The sequence below is a fragment of the Takifugu flavidus genome, chromosome 4, assembly GCF_003711565.1.
Source record: "Takifugu flavidus isolate HTHZ2018 chromosome 4, ASM371156v2, whole genome shotgun sequence".
NCBI classification, from domain to species: Eukaryota; Metazoa; Chordata; class Actinopteri; order Tetraodontiformes; family Tetraodontidae; genus Takifugu; species Takifugu flavidus.
The window spans coordinates 8447502-8461787 of NC_079523.1; the positions used below are offsets into that span (position 1 = coordinate 8447502).

Here is a 14286-nt window from a genome sequence, read left to right on the forward strand (position 1 = left end):
CTGTTAGCCGACATGATATGACCACATTCAATCGATTTTCCTGGGTAAATCTTGAAAGAAAACGGCTTTGGTAACAGTAGATAACTAAAAAACTATCTAGGTTATTTTGGTGTTCATGGTATAATGCCCTATAAACACAAGAATCAATGGAATGAATTCAGTGGGAAAGCAAAAAAGTTAAGAGAATCTATCTGCAAAGTAAGACCATGTATGGAATATGGAAAAAATGTAAATATATATATTATATATACAACCTAACAGAGCACAAGCTGTTTTTACTGGAGATTTTTAGTATGACTAAACACATGGGGCCCAGGATGTGGAGAACTTAAATGAAATTCGCGGTTGGAGTGGTGCGCTGTGGCGCCCTCTGGCGTTGACTTGTGAAACTGCACCAGTATGATATGGGGTTGAATGTATCTCATGACTACCGGTAAATGCACAGACGGTGGCCCACAAATACTCCTAGATTTGCAAACGTGTTTTACCATCTAGAAATGTATTTAGTTTACAAATAAATGAATCTGTAAGTATAGCCTTTTGTAACAAAAAAGGTTTTTCTAAAACAGGTTTACAAAAAACAGCTTGGGACTCAGAAAGCAGACAGTTTGAAACTATTTCAACATTCCCGGTGTCTCCCAAAATCTCTACTGGACCACTGCAAAAAAAAAAATGTTTTGTGGAACAGCTCATCTTAATGTAGGCCTAGATTGGGTTTTATTAACATGTTCTTATTGTCTACTGATAGCCACCTTCACATTAGTCGACAAAGAAGAACTGAGTTTAATATTTTAAAAACACACATCGAGATGAGCTTTACTTGACCAAATAGGGACCAGTTGCATCACAGTGGTTCTCAACGGGTGGGTCGTGACCCCAGAAATTGGTCGTCGGCTGGTTCTGGATGGGTCGCAGACAGCTGGTCCAAAAAAAGTTTAATGTGCATCTGATGTTGGACATGTCTTTCATGAAAGGTACGTAACAGACTTGTGCAGCCTGGGAGGATAACAAGGGACAGAAACCCCAAAAGTGGGTCAAGGCAATGACGGAAAAATGCGGGTCCCAAGTTTTGATGTTGCATTTCAGCCTTCATAATGGTCTAATGATACTGGCTTAGCTACATACCACTAGGAATGCAGTACCTGATCCACCCGGCAGATTTGCAAGCAAAACCCTCTAACAAGCAAACAAAAACCACTGATTTATGATGGAAATGATCACCATTTTGCTATGATTGCAACCTGTTCCGATGACCGCGTTGCTTTGAGTGAACCAGCATGGTTTTGCAGAAAGAACTTCTCAAAATAACGTTTTATTTGTAAAAACCAACGCACAAGTTCCAAATAGGAGATGGGTGTTTGTGGATAGCAAATCTAGCAATAGTTGTAGATTTTCTGTGCATTTACAGGTATCACTGAGAAAATTATTATTATTTTACCTGGCAGATTATTATAATCTACCAGGTAAACCGTGAACCTTTTAATTCAAGGTCCTACAGTTACACATGTGTCCTTTATGTAACTGTATTGTTGTAGGTGTACTTGTGTTGTGCTTTTCTTGCAGTAAACATAATAACAACATATAGGCGTCCTACACAGTGACGCAGGACTAAAATCAAATTTTCAAGCATAGAAAATGGATATTTAGCAGTATAAAAAAATTGCACACTGACATAATTTCTGACATCGTTTAAGGTCTGGTGAATTATGTTGTACACCAGCCAAGAAAATGATTTAGAAAAATAATTACCAGTATGACCCGTGCTTTCTCTGAGAAACAGAATCATCTTCATTGTGCATTTTAACACTAATACATTCTTTTATGCCAGTATCTGATCCAGTGTGGACTCGTTCCATTCCGCCCCCCCAGCAGTTTAATCCTGAGTCAGCTGAGAGAAACATCATAGCCCTGAACCAGAAACGCCTCCCGGCGCCCCGTTCCGCTCACGTCCAGCACCCCTCGACCTGCCTGTTGAGCGCCTTTCAGCAAATGTCCACATTACTCCCGGCCTGAGCGAAGCTGCTGCCCTGCTGCGACCTGCTGCCTGTGGCTTCGTGAGACGTTGGCAGGTCGCTTTTATCTGCCTCAGGAGCGGCAACCAAAGCTCGGACGGCCTGCTCCGTCAGATGATCTACAGTCTGGATGAAGACAATGTTGATACTGAGGATTAGAGGCAACACAAAGATGCAGAGCACACCCATTAAACCCATAATTACATCCACCCCCAGGCAGGGAAAAGCCCGGCGACACCACACACGCTCCTCCTGGGCCTCGGCCGCAAATGTCAGAGGTTTAGAGCTCTTTGTCCTTTCCTGTTTCTGTCCTGTGGGAAAAGGCTCGCGGGAGCTGATCGCAGGACTCCTGGGAGCCACGCAGCTGCTGACTGTTTTCTCTGGGTCAACACAAGGCGAGGCCAACGTCCGAGGGAGCCCCCACGCCGGAATCAGGCCCCGCAGGCGGTTCTGGTTCAGCATGTGTGTTTCTGCCAGCTCTGCTGAGGCCTGGTGGCCTGTACGTAGGTCCAGCTTCAGGAGGAGGAGGAGGAGGAGGAAGAAGGTTACGACGACATAGAGACCGGCGCAGCTGGACATGGAGCTGGTGAGCCGGGGCAAACAGGTGAGGGGGGAGTTGGTCGTGAGCAAACAGGCGGTGGCGTGGACTTCCTCCAGCATCCATCGCCACCTGACGTGAAGGAGCACGGCGACCCACACTATCAGGCAGCAGAGGAAGCTGGCACCATGAGAGTGCCGCTTTTCTCCGTCTGGGCGGGCGCCACCGTCCTCCGTCTCCTCGGCCGCCTGCCCAACGCAAGCGCGTCCTCCGTCTGCTTGACTCGGGGCGACCCGAGGCCGCCGCAGCCGGCTCAGGGCCTCCAGGGTGATCAGAGGGCAGGACAGGAGCACGGCTGCGCCGTACACGTGGCTGAGGAAGAGCAGGAAGCGGAAGGCGAGGATGTCGCCCGGCAGAGACAGCTCAGTGGGCCAGGACTTGGAGAAGCAGAGAAAAGCCAGAAACCCTGCAGAACAGTTCAAGAAGACCAACTCAGGACCTTCTTAAAGGCTTCTTGCGCAACATTCAGGGCCCAGTCCTTCCGTCTCGGTCCTCCATGAGGTCCCGGGAGGGGGCAAAAGAGCGCCCCTAAACTCACCTGTGACGGCGACGTCGCTGAAGACCAGCAGGCAGCAGCAGCAGAAGCTGACGGCGTTGCAGGAGGCGGGAAGCCAAGGCAGCACGAGGAGGCTGGAGGCCAGTTTACAGGCGCTCCACGCCGTCGCTGCCTCCAACACGCCTTCCATGACTTCAGCCAAACTTGTACACACAGGTTTTCTTTATTCTTCAAGGCGGTGAAGCTTTGGAATTTCAGGCGCTTGAAGAAAAACCGCAAAACAGTTAGAACGTGCACTTTGATAGGCTCACGTGCACGTGGCTGTGAGGCTGAAGGTTCTGCTGGTCGATATTCGCGTTGTTTACTTTTGTGGGACAACGCTGAAGCTGGCGTCCGCGAGAGGAACCGGTTCACCTTTGCTCCGTGGTCAGCACAAATGGCAAAACTCCTCGACATCTGACCGTCTGTCGTTATCACCGCGGCAACACCCTGTGAAAATTCAAATCGGTTCCAAATGAGAAACAATGCAAATGCCGATCAAACACAGCGGCGAGGTCTTACCTGGAGTCGACAGGAGCCTTCAGACTGAGCTCTGAACATGTCAGGCGGCTCTCTTCACCTCCCCCTCAGCTCCACCCTCAACAGGATAATGACCGTGCCCCTCCCCCCCCCCCTCCTCCTCCACCCTCCCATTATCCCCCTGAGCTGCAGCACCTGGCCTGGGAGGAGGTGATGAGAGCAGCCATGGGTCCTGTTTGTTCAGGCAGGAAAACTCGTCTGACAACTGACAACGAGGAGTCGTAGCGTGTGAGCGCCTGTCGACCTCAGGGAAAGCTGTCATATTATGTCACTACCGTCCAATAAAGCTCCGCTTTCACACAGAACTCGTTAAAGTAGGACTAGTCAGCTGATTTAACCAAAGGAAATGAGCCTGAGAGGCGCGTAACCACACTGCCCGTCTAGCTGGAGATTTACTTCCTGTTGTGATGATGGAGAGACGCTCCTCGATGGGCGCCGGCATCATCCGTGAGCGTAGCCATGAAGTGGCGCTTGAGTTGAATTTTTATTTTAAGGGGACAATAGTTTGTCATTTAATTTGGGATCCTAGTAAAACCCAGCACTGCATTGACACTGTGATTGTATTTTGAACATATTACTGCACCTCAATATGAGTCCAGCTCTGCCAAATCCAGCTGCTGAGACATGATTCAGAAAGACACACTCACTAGAAACCATAAAGACGTGAGGTCAAACCAAAGGGTCGCCATGGTTACTGCATGTGAGGGAATTTGCATGTCTGTCTCACACTTTGGGGCGTGATCAGGCACCAGCGCGGTCATAAAATGTGTCCTGCTGGTTGGGCTGGTCCGTAAACAAACTTGAGAAAGTTTAGTTAGTCTATTGATCTAAGAAGCAGGTTGGTTCACCGGCACAATGGTGAACAGGTCTGCAGGCTTCCTTCATGTGGCGTGTTCAGTATGTTTTTACTGCACATGTTTTGGACAATGACCGCCACCCTCTGCACACTGTCATTCACAGCCAGAGAAGCCTGATCAGCCAGAGGCTGCGCCTCCCCAAGTACAGGACAAACAGACTGGGGAACTCATTCATCCCCCGAGCCATCAGGCTGTTCAACTCCTCACTGGGGGGGAGGAGGGCCAACAGGAGAACTGGAACAACACTGCAATAACATAATACTGGGACATCCATTCATTCAGTTCATTCATTCATTCAGTTCATTTATTTACATTTCTATAGTTTTATATTATATTCTATTTTTAATTTATTCTATTGTATTTCTTATTTTATTCTATTTTAATTTTTATTATTTTTTAATTTTTTTAAACAGTGCTGTACGTTTCTTTGGGGAGATGCTAATTTCCCTAATGGACACCCCCTAAAGGGATCAATAAAGTACCCTGATTCTGATTCCCTGATTCAGATTTTGGTGATGTCATGTGATGGACACATGACTGGATTCATTACGGGTTTGTTATAATTTGTCATTTCACTTTAGGACATCTGTGGCAGCACCCTGAGCGGCCTCCACATCCTCATCGGCCTCGTGCACGTAGAAGCGTGCTCGTTCACCAGCTGCGCTGTGCGGCTGCGCGTTTTGCGCGTCCAGCTCTGCGGCTGTTGCAGCACTGCCACCTCCCGCTGAGCTAAGCACGGCGCATATTAGCAGGCTGTCATGCCGCTGCTGAGAGGATTACACGCTCGTGTGTTTCAGTGTACATGACGGGCGTGAGAGCCGCAACGCACGCGTCTTTTGTAGAGAGCTGCGACTCTGACACCCCGCGGGAGCGAATTAGGAGACGCGCTATGAAGACTGTTATTAATGATGAATAAAGTCGTAGTGCCACACTCCCCGCGTGGGAGGGTCGTGTGTGATATGAACTCCGCGCATGTGAAGCCCGGCGCTGCCGCGCATAGGCGCGCCCAACATGTGGCTGGAAATCAATTACAGAAAAACAGGGGGGAAAATGGGCTAAAACTCGTTTCACTGTTCCTACAATCCCCTGCCTGCAGCACCCAGAAGTGAACAGCAGGCGACCCGGAAGGTTTGTGGCGCGGCAGGGAGCGAGCAGAAAGAGGAGTATAATCCCGAATCAAACATCTCTCCTCCGGCAGCCTCAGGTACGTTCGCCCGATGCTAAATCTGTTTCCCCCCCTCTCACGTAGCTGTCGTGTTGCGCTTCGCGACCGTCACTATTCAAGTGGTGCAAAAGTTTATTCTAAAAAATAAAAAAAATCATTTCGTGACAGCCGATGTCTTCGGTTCTGTCGTTCAAGTCGGAGCGTTCGTTACGCGCCGGTGAACGTCGACGTTTGGATTTATGGCTCAGGAGCCGCAACGCGTTCCAGCAAATGCGCGATGATCACTGTAGGAAGTGTCGGGAAGCGTTTTCCTCCCCTCCTCCTCAAGCCGGGCTATTCAAACCTGCAAATCAAAGTAAACAATCCTTCTTACTCCTAATGCAAATAACGCCACCGCCTGACGCGTCGCCGCTGCGCTGAATCACATCTGGGGAAGCGTCTCTTCACAAAATTCGGGTCTGCAGAATATGGCGTCCAGTGCTTATAAAAATAAGACCGGGCTGCCATTTTTGTTTTCCTTTTGTCTGATTTTTTTTTTTTTTTAATAAACTGTCTGAGAATGTGGGAGAGGCAGCGGAGGAGGCCGAGGAGGTGCGGAGGAGCCTTTCTGGACGAAGATATCTCATTGAAATGCTCATCGGCCTCGTTATCAGTTTTTTTAAAAGCTCTGTTTGGGTTTTGAAGCGACTCGGGAGCTTGGACAGACGGACAAAATGAGAAGTTTTCTTTACGAACTGGATCAATTTGTCTGCAGCTCATTTTTAATCTATCGCCGACTTTTAAAAAAAACAACAACATATTGCCAAACTGTGCAGGTAGAGTCAAGACGCATATTACTGTATATTATTATTTTAGTCCTTGGCCTTGACTCTGATCATCAGCTAAATTAAAGCTTCACCAGTGATTTTATACTGTGTATATCTGTAAAATAAGCCCACAAACATGAAGCTCAAAGGTTACACGCAAGTTCAAAAGTTGTACTAAATACATTGATTATTTAATTCCACCCTGATTTATCAATTTTTTGAGTTGCCCCATCGTGGAACCTGCTGATTATTGATAGCAGTAGTACAGCGGTCGCTATGGTGAACCGAAGGTTGAGGGTTCGATCCCTCACAGCATTACTCGACCACGAACCCTAAAATAGACTTCAAACCTGCGTCTTTAGTGTATAAATGTGCGTTACTATTACATGCATATTATTCCTGAAGTTGCTGGTCAACTAGCACTTTAAAGTAAAGAGCTTTGAGTGGTCAAAGATGACATGTCTGTTTATTATTGTAGTTTTAGTCCAAAACAGTCAAAGCTGTTATTTTAATATACAGAAGCAGCTGAAGATGCTGATGCTCATCTGCTCTTTTCTCCACACCGGCCATGTTTTAAGCCCCTGGCCCCTCCATTATCAGTTGTTCATGCACAACACAGTAACTGGCTACATGTGAATGTTTTCTCTACAAATGGCATCGTTTCAATAAGCGGTTGGCAGCAGTCGGGACATTGAAGACCCCGGCCACCCTGGCATCACTGGGAGAACATGTTGTGGGGGGTAGCATGCATCATCTTTATTTTCCTTGGCTTTCAGCTCTCGCCCATGTTATTCCTCTGCTAAACTAAACAGATGAAGGAATGGTGGGATGTGCCAAAGTACGCCACAAAAATGTTTTAAAATGGAACCTCAGAGAGGGTCAAGCTGTGAAAAGCTTAAGAAAGACTCCAAATCTGAACAGTAGGAGTCTCTCTCCCCCTCATTAAAAAAACAGAGCCCATACCACGATCAGGAATTGTGGGTAATCGCCACTTTTAGGAGTCCAACATTTCTACCCTGTTGACAAAGAAAAGGCAATAATAACTGGTTGTTACTTACAAACGAGTGTGGCGTCTTCATTTCAGATATCCCACATTCAGTTAATCTTCCCTTGTAGACATGACTCAGGTCTTCTCTGTTCTGAGAAGAGTCTGCAGAGACAAAGCAGCCGGGGGCCCCACTTGTCGACGAGAACAGAAGATCTGACAACATAGACAAACACTGGTGTTTTGTCTGATAACTGCTTTGGGCAGCATTCTCTAACCAGATGTAATCACGAAAAAGCCTATCTTTTAGGCTGCATGCTGCCAAAAGGGCCAAAAAAATCAACATGTGGCTGCACTCACCATGGCAGAAACCTCCTCTCAGGTCCCTCCACTGAAGGCTTGGGTGAAAGACTTTTGGGTGAGGAGGATAACTGGTGTGAAAACACAACACCATGGGACCAGGCCCATTATTCTTAAGTTGCAGTGTGAAACAGCTGCTGCCCGGGTGAGGACCTACTGACATAATATTTAACACCGAGGACTCTCTCCTTCAACACGAACAGTCGGGCTTCACATCAGCGGCGGTGATTTTACTTGGCGCACAACTGACAGAAACATAAACGAGCCACCGCATCCACCAATATCTACGCATCACAGCTACATTCTGCTGAAGGACAGCTGGAGAAGCAGCGCTCACTTTGTTTTTATTCCAGGATGGCTGAGTCTCGCTTTAACAACCCCTATTTCTGGCCTCCACCTCCTGCTGTGCCTGGTCAGGTGAGTGACTCTGCTAGTCCTGCTAACAGATTGTGTTATTTATGTGAATTATTTTGCTCATGAAACTGTCATCAAAATGACAGATTCGTGACTAAGTCGTTCTTAAACTCTAAGAATAATCTTTAAAAAGAATCTGAGACAAAGTATTTTGGGTAGTTTCAAACATCGGCCTCTAGGGGGAGCCATCCTCCGACATTGTGACCGAACTGATGGCTGTTCTCCTGTTCCGGCTGTCAGCTGGATAATCTAGTCTTGATCAATAAAATCAAGGAGCAGCTGATGGCAGAGAAGATCAGACCGCCTCATCTGCCCACTGGCCCAGCCCTTTCCCAACAACCCGGGGTGGCTCCTCCCAGCCAGACGGATGCCATCCAGCACGGGATTGCCAAAAGCCAGCAGATTCCGGTTCTCCATGGACACATCCCCTCTCATCCTGATGTGGCCCTGCACGCTCGTCCCGCCTCTAGCTCCGTCACAGGTAGGGCCACGACAATCTCCCGCACCACTCGGAGTCGGCATCCTCAGAGTTTTCAGCCACCTACACCTCTAGTTCTGTAAACTACTTCCTTACAAAAAAGAAAAAACTTGCTTTGGTTCCATCTCTTTATCATTTTGTCTCTTGCAACAGGTCGTATTCTGGGGGACGTCAACCTGAATCTGGATGATAAGTCAGCCATAAAAGCCCGGGGACTTTGGGAGGACTGGCATCTGCGTCAGTTAATAGATCACCCACCCAGGACCAACCATGTCTCAGGTCATGACAGTTTGCACAGCTGTTTTTGAGACCTCATGTCTTCCAGGTTGTAAAATGCAAAGAAAGCACCAGGTGTGGCCTTTGTGCATCACTCCTGATGAGGCTTTAGTTTATTACTTTGTTAGTTTATTGCTTTGATTTCGCGGTTATAAACTGCAAGGCTGAATGTCTTTATTACAGTGATTATGAAAAGTTAAGGCTCATTTCGGGAATCTGTTTGTTCAATGACAAAGAATATTGGTGTTGAAAAGGTGTGGCGCTGGCATCCAAAACTGGAAATCTGAGCAGCCCAGAGATTGTGTCCCCCACCACTCCCGCCTCCAGCAGCCACTGCCGTCTCAGCAGAGCCCCCACACCGCACCTCCTGTCAGGCCTAGCCTGCAGCCAAGCCTCCTTTCCTGGAAAAGCCAACGGGGGCCTGGCGGGACTCCTCGGCCCTCCTTCGAAGGCGGAGCGTGGTCGGAAGAGGATCAAAGCAGAGAATGGGTCTTCGCTTTTGGTCATGCCCTACCCCATCCTGGCCTCGGGCCACGACCAGACCTGCACCTCCATCATTGCCAAAGAGGGGAAAACGTACAGGCAAGAAGACTCACACAGCTGAATAATTATTCACAGATCAAAGCATTCAATGCAGTTTTTGTGCACAGATACAAATGTGCAGGACAGAGTTGAGTACAAACAAACAAAGTAACTAAAGAATGGTCACGAATGTTTAACCCTCTGACTCATAACAGCTAATCAAGCTAATCAGTTAACACTGTACTTGAGCAACATGCACTAATGCAGCGCCATCTCGTCTCTTATTGTCTGGTCACAGGTGTAAAATCTGTCCGCTGACATTCTTCTCCAAGTCAGACATGCAGATTCATTCTAAAACGCACACAGAGGCGAAGGCCCACAAGTGTCCTCACTGCACCAAGACCTTCGTGAACGCGTCCTACCTGGCGCAGCACCTGAGGATACACCTGGGCATCAAACCGTACCGCTGCTCCTACTGCGAGAGGTGTTTCCGGCAGCTGTCTCACCTGCAGCAGCACACCAGGTCTGAGGTTCCAATGTTCATGTCAGCACGGATGCGTTACCTTCAGCCGCCACCATGACCGTCACGCATGTCTAGAGAGTACACATTTTTAGCTGGATGGTCATTTACGGGGAGAAATTGTCGTGATATATATATTTATTTCATTTGAAGAGAGCCAGCGAGTCTGTTGGAAACACAGAAAACAGCACAGAGGCGACACCACGTACACTTTACACACTAGTCAGAAGAAACTTGACCCTGACAGGCTGAAAACAGCACATTCTGGAGAAACAAGGCCAACCCTTGCTCCTAAATTTTCTCTGGAAAACTTCAATTTCGGACGAAGCAGCATCACTCAAGCCATAAGGTCAGCACCTGTTTGTAGGATCACTCATGTCAGCCCGACTCATTAACACACAACTGCTGATGCAATCAAATTTATCAGAAACTCGTGGCCGTGCACACAGAGTGCTGGATCTGTGTGAGCCTTTCATGCTCAAAAGAGACAATCAGACATTTGTCTTCTTTTTCCAACAGTGCTGGAAGTAAAGGATGTTTGTGTGGCACAGAAGGATATTAGGGTGGTTTGTGCGGAAGGTCAAATAAAAGGAGCGTGCACAGTGTGCTGGATTTGAATGGCAGCTGGAGAGATGTTTGCACAGAATCCTGATTTTCCAGTTTCCTCCCAGTCTAAAACACGTGAAGGTAGATGTGACAAGGTGTGGGTGTGTGTGTGCGTGTGTGTGTCCTTTGAAGTACCGGTGACCTGTCCAGGACGTCTTTTTTACGCTGAACCAGTGACTGAACCAACGACTCCAGAGTGCTGCACATTTTCTCCAAGTTGTGAAGCCCTAATTCTAATTTCCTGTCCATGCTGATCTGATCGCTCAAATTCAACTCTAATTCGTGACTCTGCTCGTCCGACATGTTTGTGCGTTTATGTCGTGTTTAAGGATCCACACAGGTGACCGTCCCTACAGGTGTGTCCATCCAGGCTGTGAAAAGGCCTTCACACAGCTCTCCAACCTGCAGGTGATCATTAACAGCCCTCACGGTCTGGAATAAACCCTTAACCTTGCTGTGACATCACTGGTTTGATTTTCTGTCCGTCTGTTTGCCCCCCCCCCATCCACATCTAAAAAGTCTCACCAGAGGCAGCACAACAAAGACAAGCCTTTCAAATGCTCCAACTGTTTCCGTGCCTACTCAGACTCCGCCTCGCTGCAGACCCACTTGCCCGCGCACGCCATCAAAAACGCCAAGGCCTACTGCTGCAGCATGTGCGGCCGGGCTTACACCTCAGTGAGTGCCCCGCCCCTCACCACCCCCACCACCCGCTGCCCCCGGGACCTGAGCATCTCAAGTCAGCTGTGGCGGCAGCAGTTTATGCCCTTGTGCTTGTTTTTCTCCAGGAGACATACCTCATGAAGCACATGTCCAAACACACTATGGTGGAGCATCTGGTTTGCCACCGCTCGCCTGTGCACGGCACCGACTCCCCCACCATTCCCCTACGGATCTCCCTCATCTGAGACCCGCGCCCTCTCAGCGAGGACGCTCCTCGCCGTATCCGCATTGGTGAGACACTCTGGTAACGAGTGCTTCCTCCTCTCACTTGACAATGTTATCGGTGACACCCAAAGGTGACGTCTCAGCACTTTGAGGCGCAGAAGCGGCAGGTCTATAAACTTCATTTTGTATGCATCTTCATAGAAAAACATACAGAAAAACCAGCTCGGGCAGCTATGTGGAATATCTTTTTGTGTTACAGTCTTTTTTACATTTCCTCAAATCTGAAAACAAAATATTTATATAGATTTTGTTCAAAACTGGTCTTCCGTTCTGTCAATGTCCAGTTTAACTGGAAAATGATTGCTTTTTGCCACTTTCTGCCCGTGTTAGATGCTTCTGTTACTTTCATTTTGGGTGAGACTGGATGGAAAAATCCCGTAACCCAGTCAGGAAACTAAGCTGAACTGTACTGTTTCCCAAAATCCGTCCTTTTTTTCAAAGATAATATGTAACTGAAGCTTCACCATAACAGTATTTTTTTAACTCTAGCATTCTCCGTGTCTAGCTTAAGGAGCGTTTCTGTTCTATATCATTTTAACTCAAGTGTTATTTAAGATGAAGGATGTGCACTTGTTTTACTCACAGATGTATCACTACGTTATATTTACTGTAAATGAACGTATCAAATGTAAATCTGTTTTTCTATAAAGAATCCAGCTACAGAAATAATGTTGTTTTTCTCCCAGCCTGTAAGTAATAAATAGTTTCTACACAATTAAAAGAAATCTTTGAAACTCATGTGTGATAATTGATGCCTTTACCCAGTTTTTTTTTAATAATGCCTGTATAAAATCACAATTTACAGATTAAGAACTATTTTATCCTGTGATAAAAAGTGATAAGTAAAAGCAAAAGTATGTAATGAAGAACTGTGCAATTGTGTTATGTGCTGAGTCAACACAATAGAGTCTTAAAAATAGGGAAATTAAATCAGTGTGGCAACAATGGGAAATAAAGGTTACCGTAACTGCATGGAGAAGTTGATTTACTTCCATAGCTGAATAGTACACTACAGTTTAGACTTTATAACAACACAGTTGTCAGACTCCCAGAATAGGTGGTTAATGACAAAGCCAGTAAAAGGAAACAGACACAAGCTTAGAAAATGGCAGAAAACTGAAAACCTGGTTTGCTAGAGCATTTACTGCCTTCAAAATTACCTGTTTTTTCTTAGAATACTACATTATCTTCGCTTACATGCTTGATGTTTTCTATGTCCCTTCATAAATAGAATGTGGGTTCATTAGATTTGCAATTCACTGCATTCGTACATTTACTGTCACATCTATGGAGGTGCTGTCTATACATGCATTCTTGTAATAATTGTGCAATTTGAAATTTTAGTGAGAACAGAGCTGATAGAGACTTCCGAGATGAAACTCTTGGGAAATGTGAAAGACTACCATGGCTGTGAAACATGGCTGTGCCATGGGCTCACCAGTATCCCCCATAGTTGCCAATCTATACATGGAGAAGGTGGAATCCCAGGCCCTGACATCCTTCACAGGAACTGCGCCAAAGCCACTGGTTCAGGTATGTGGACGACACCTGGGTCAAAATTCAAACACAAGAATTGGAAGCGTTCTCCGATCACCTCAACAAAACAGACGAGCATGTAAAATTCACCCGGGAAGATACAAAAGGAAGCAGTCTGGCCTTTCTGGACTGCGCAGTCAAGATCACTGAGGACAGAAATCTCACCATCGAAGTCTACAGAAAACCTACACATACCGACCAGTACCTTCAGTTTGACTCTCACTACCCACTGGAACACAAGTTGGAAGTGATCAGAACCCTCCAACACCGGGCCAGAGAAATACCCACCACATCCCAAGGCAGAAAGAAGGAACAGGACCACATTAAGACAGCTCTCAAAACATGTGGCTACCCAGACTGGGCCTTCACCAGGACCTCAAGAAAGCGAGACCTCAGCAAATGAGAGGAGGAGAGAAACAAACGCCGCAGCGTTTTGATCCCTTACCTGTCTGGAGTCTCGGAGAAGTTTAGGAGGATCCTCCAGAAACACGACATACCGGTTCATTTCAAACCCAGCAACACTCTCAGACAGAGGTTAGTACACCCAAAGGACAAGACACCAAGACCCAAACAAAGTAATGTTGTTTATGCTGTACAGTGCCAGGAGGAATGCAAGGAACTGTACATTGGGGAAACCAAACAACCTCTCCACAGAAGAATGGCACAACACAGACGTGCCACCTCTTCGGGTCAGGATTCAGCAGTCCACTTACACTTAAAGGAGAGTGGGCACTCCTTCGAGGACAGCCAAGTAAGGATACTGGCCAGAGAAGACCGCTGGTTTGAAAGGGGGGTCAAGGAAGCTATCCATGTCAAATTGGAAAAACCATCCTTAAACAGAGGTGGTGGCCTGAGGCACTTCCTGTCACCCACATACAATGCAGTCCTCCACTCCTTCCAACAGCAAAACAAACGTTCACACCATTCCAGGAGACCCAGTGACTCACCACCATGTGACCCAGCAGACAAAGGGGAGACACCTCAACAGAAACTAGGTGAACGGCCTGACCAACGACCCTGCTAACGACTCTCAGGTAACCACCCAGATCATTAGCATGCTAATGGTCCACAGGGGCTATATATTTTCAAGCTCTCTCCCCAGCGATTTCAGAACTGAAGAAGCCTTCT

General features: G+C 47.1%; 2 protein-coding genes across 6 annotated transcripts; one reads left to right on the plus strand and one right to left on the minus strand.

The window, feature by feature from the left end:
* Window positions 1–1281: 1281 nt before the first annotated feature.
* Window positions 1282–3775, minus strand: LOC130523999 (uncharacterized). Of its 2 annotated transcripts, XM_057029687.1 has the most exons (5): window positions 3668–3775; window positions 3472–3595; window positions 3149–3367; window positions 2217–3016; window positions 1282–2138 (listed from the first exon to the last, which is right to left on the minus strand). In XM_057029687.1, exons 3-5 carry the CDS (start codon window positions 3294–3296, stop codon window positions 1983–1985), a joined length of 1104 nt encoding a protein of 367 aa, XP_056885667.1. In that variant the 5' UTR covers window positions 3297–3367; window positions 3472–3595; window positions 3668–3775; the 3' UTR covers window positions 1282–1982. The 2 variants fall into 2 exon arrangements, with proteins under 2 accessions (XP_056885667.1, XP_056885666.1); XM_057029686.1 differs by having other exon boundaries at window positions 1282–3016; window positions 3668–3774.
* A 1530-nt stretch (window positions 3776–5305) lies between these two features.
* znf362a (zinc finger protein 362a) lies at window positions 5306–12356 on the plus strand. 4 transcript variants are annotated; one of them, XM_057029683.1, is made up of 9 exons: window positions 5306–5746; window positions 8212–8275; window positions 8546–8753; window positions 8904–9029; window positions 9281–9608; window positions 9847–10071; window positions 11004–11082; window positions 11194–11352; window positions 11463–12356. In XM_057029683.1, exons 2-9 carry the CDS (start codon window positions 8213–8215, stop codon window positions 11580–11582), a joined length of 1308 nt encoding a protein of 435 aa, XP_056885663.1. In that variant the 5' UTR covers window positions 5306–5746; window position 8212; the 3' UTR covers window positions 11583–12356. The 4 variants fall into 4 exon arrangements, with proteins under 4 accessions (XP_056885663.1, XP_056885661.1, XP_056885665.1 ...); XM_057029681.1 differs by having other exon boundaries at window positions 5309–5746; window positions 8513–8753; XM_057029685.1 differs by lacking the exon at window positions 5306–5746 and adding an exon at window positions 5783–6522.
* The last annotated feature ends 1930 nt before the right edge of the window (window positions 12357–14286 follow it).

Coding starts and splice junctions, on each gene's coding strand:
- LOC130523999 (XM_057029686.1), bottom strand. CDS start 3,296: ATGGAAGGCGTGTTGGAGGCAGCGACGGCGTGGAGCGCCTGTAAACTG. Junction 3,017..3,148: donor CAGCGACGTCGCCGTCACAG/GTGAGTTTAGGG, acceptor ACTGTTCTGCAG/GGTTTCTGGCTTTTCTCTGC.
- znf362a (XM_057029681.1), top strand. CDS start 8,213: ATGGCTGAGTCTCGCTTTAACAACCCCTATTTCTGGCCTCCACCTCCT. Junction 9,609..9,846: donor AAAGAGGGGAAAACGTACAG/GCAAGAAGACTC, acceptor GTCTGGTCACAG/GTGTAAAATCTGTCCGCTGA. Junction 10,072..11,003: donor CACCTGCAGCAGCACACCAG/GTCTGAGGTTCC, acceptor GTCGTGTTTAAG/GATCCACACAGGTGACCGTC.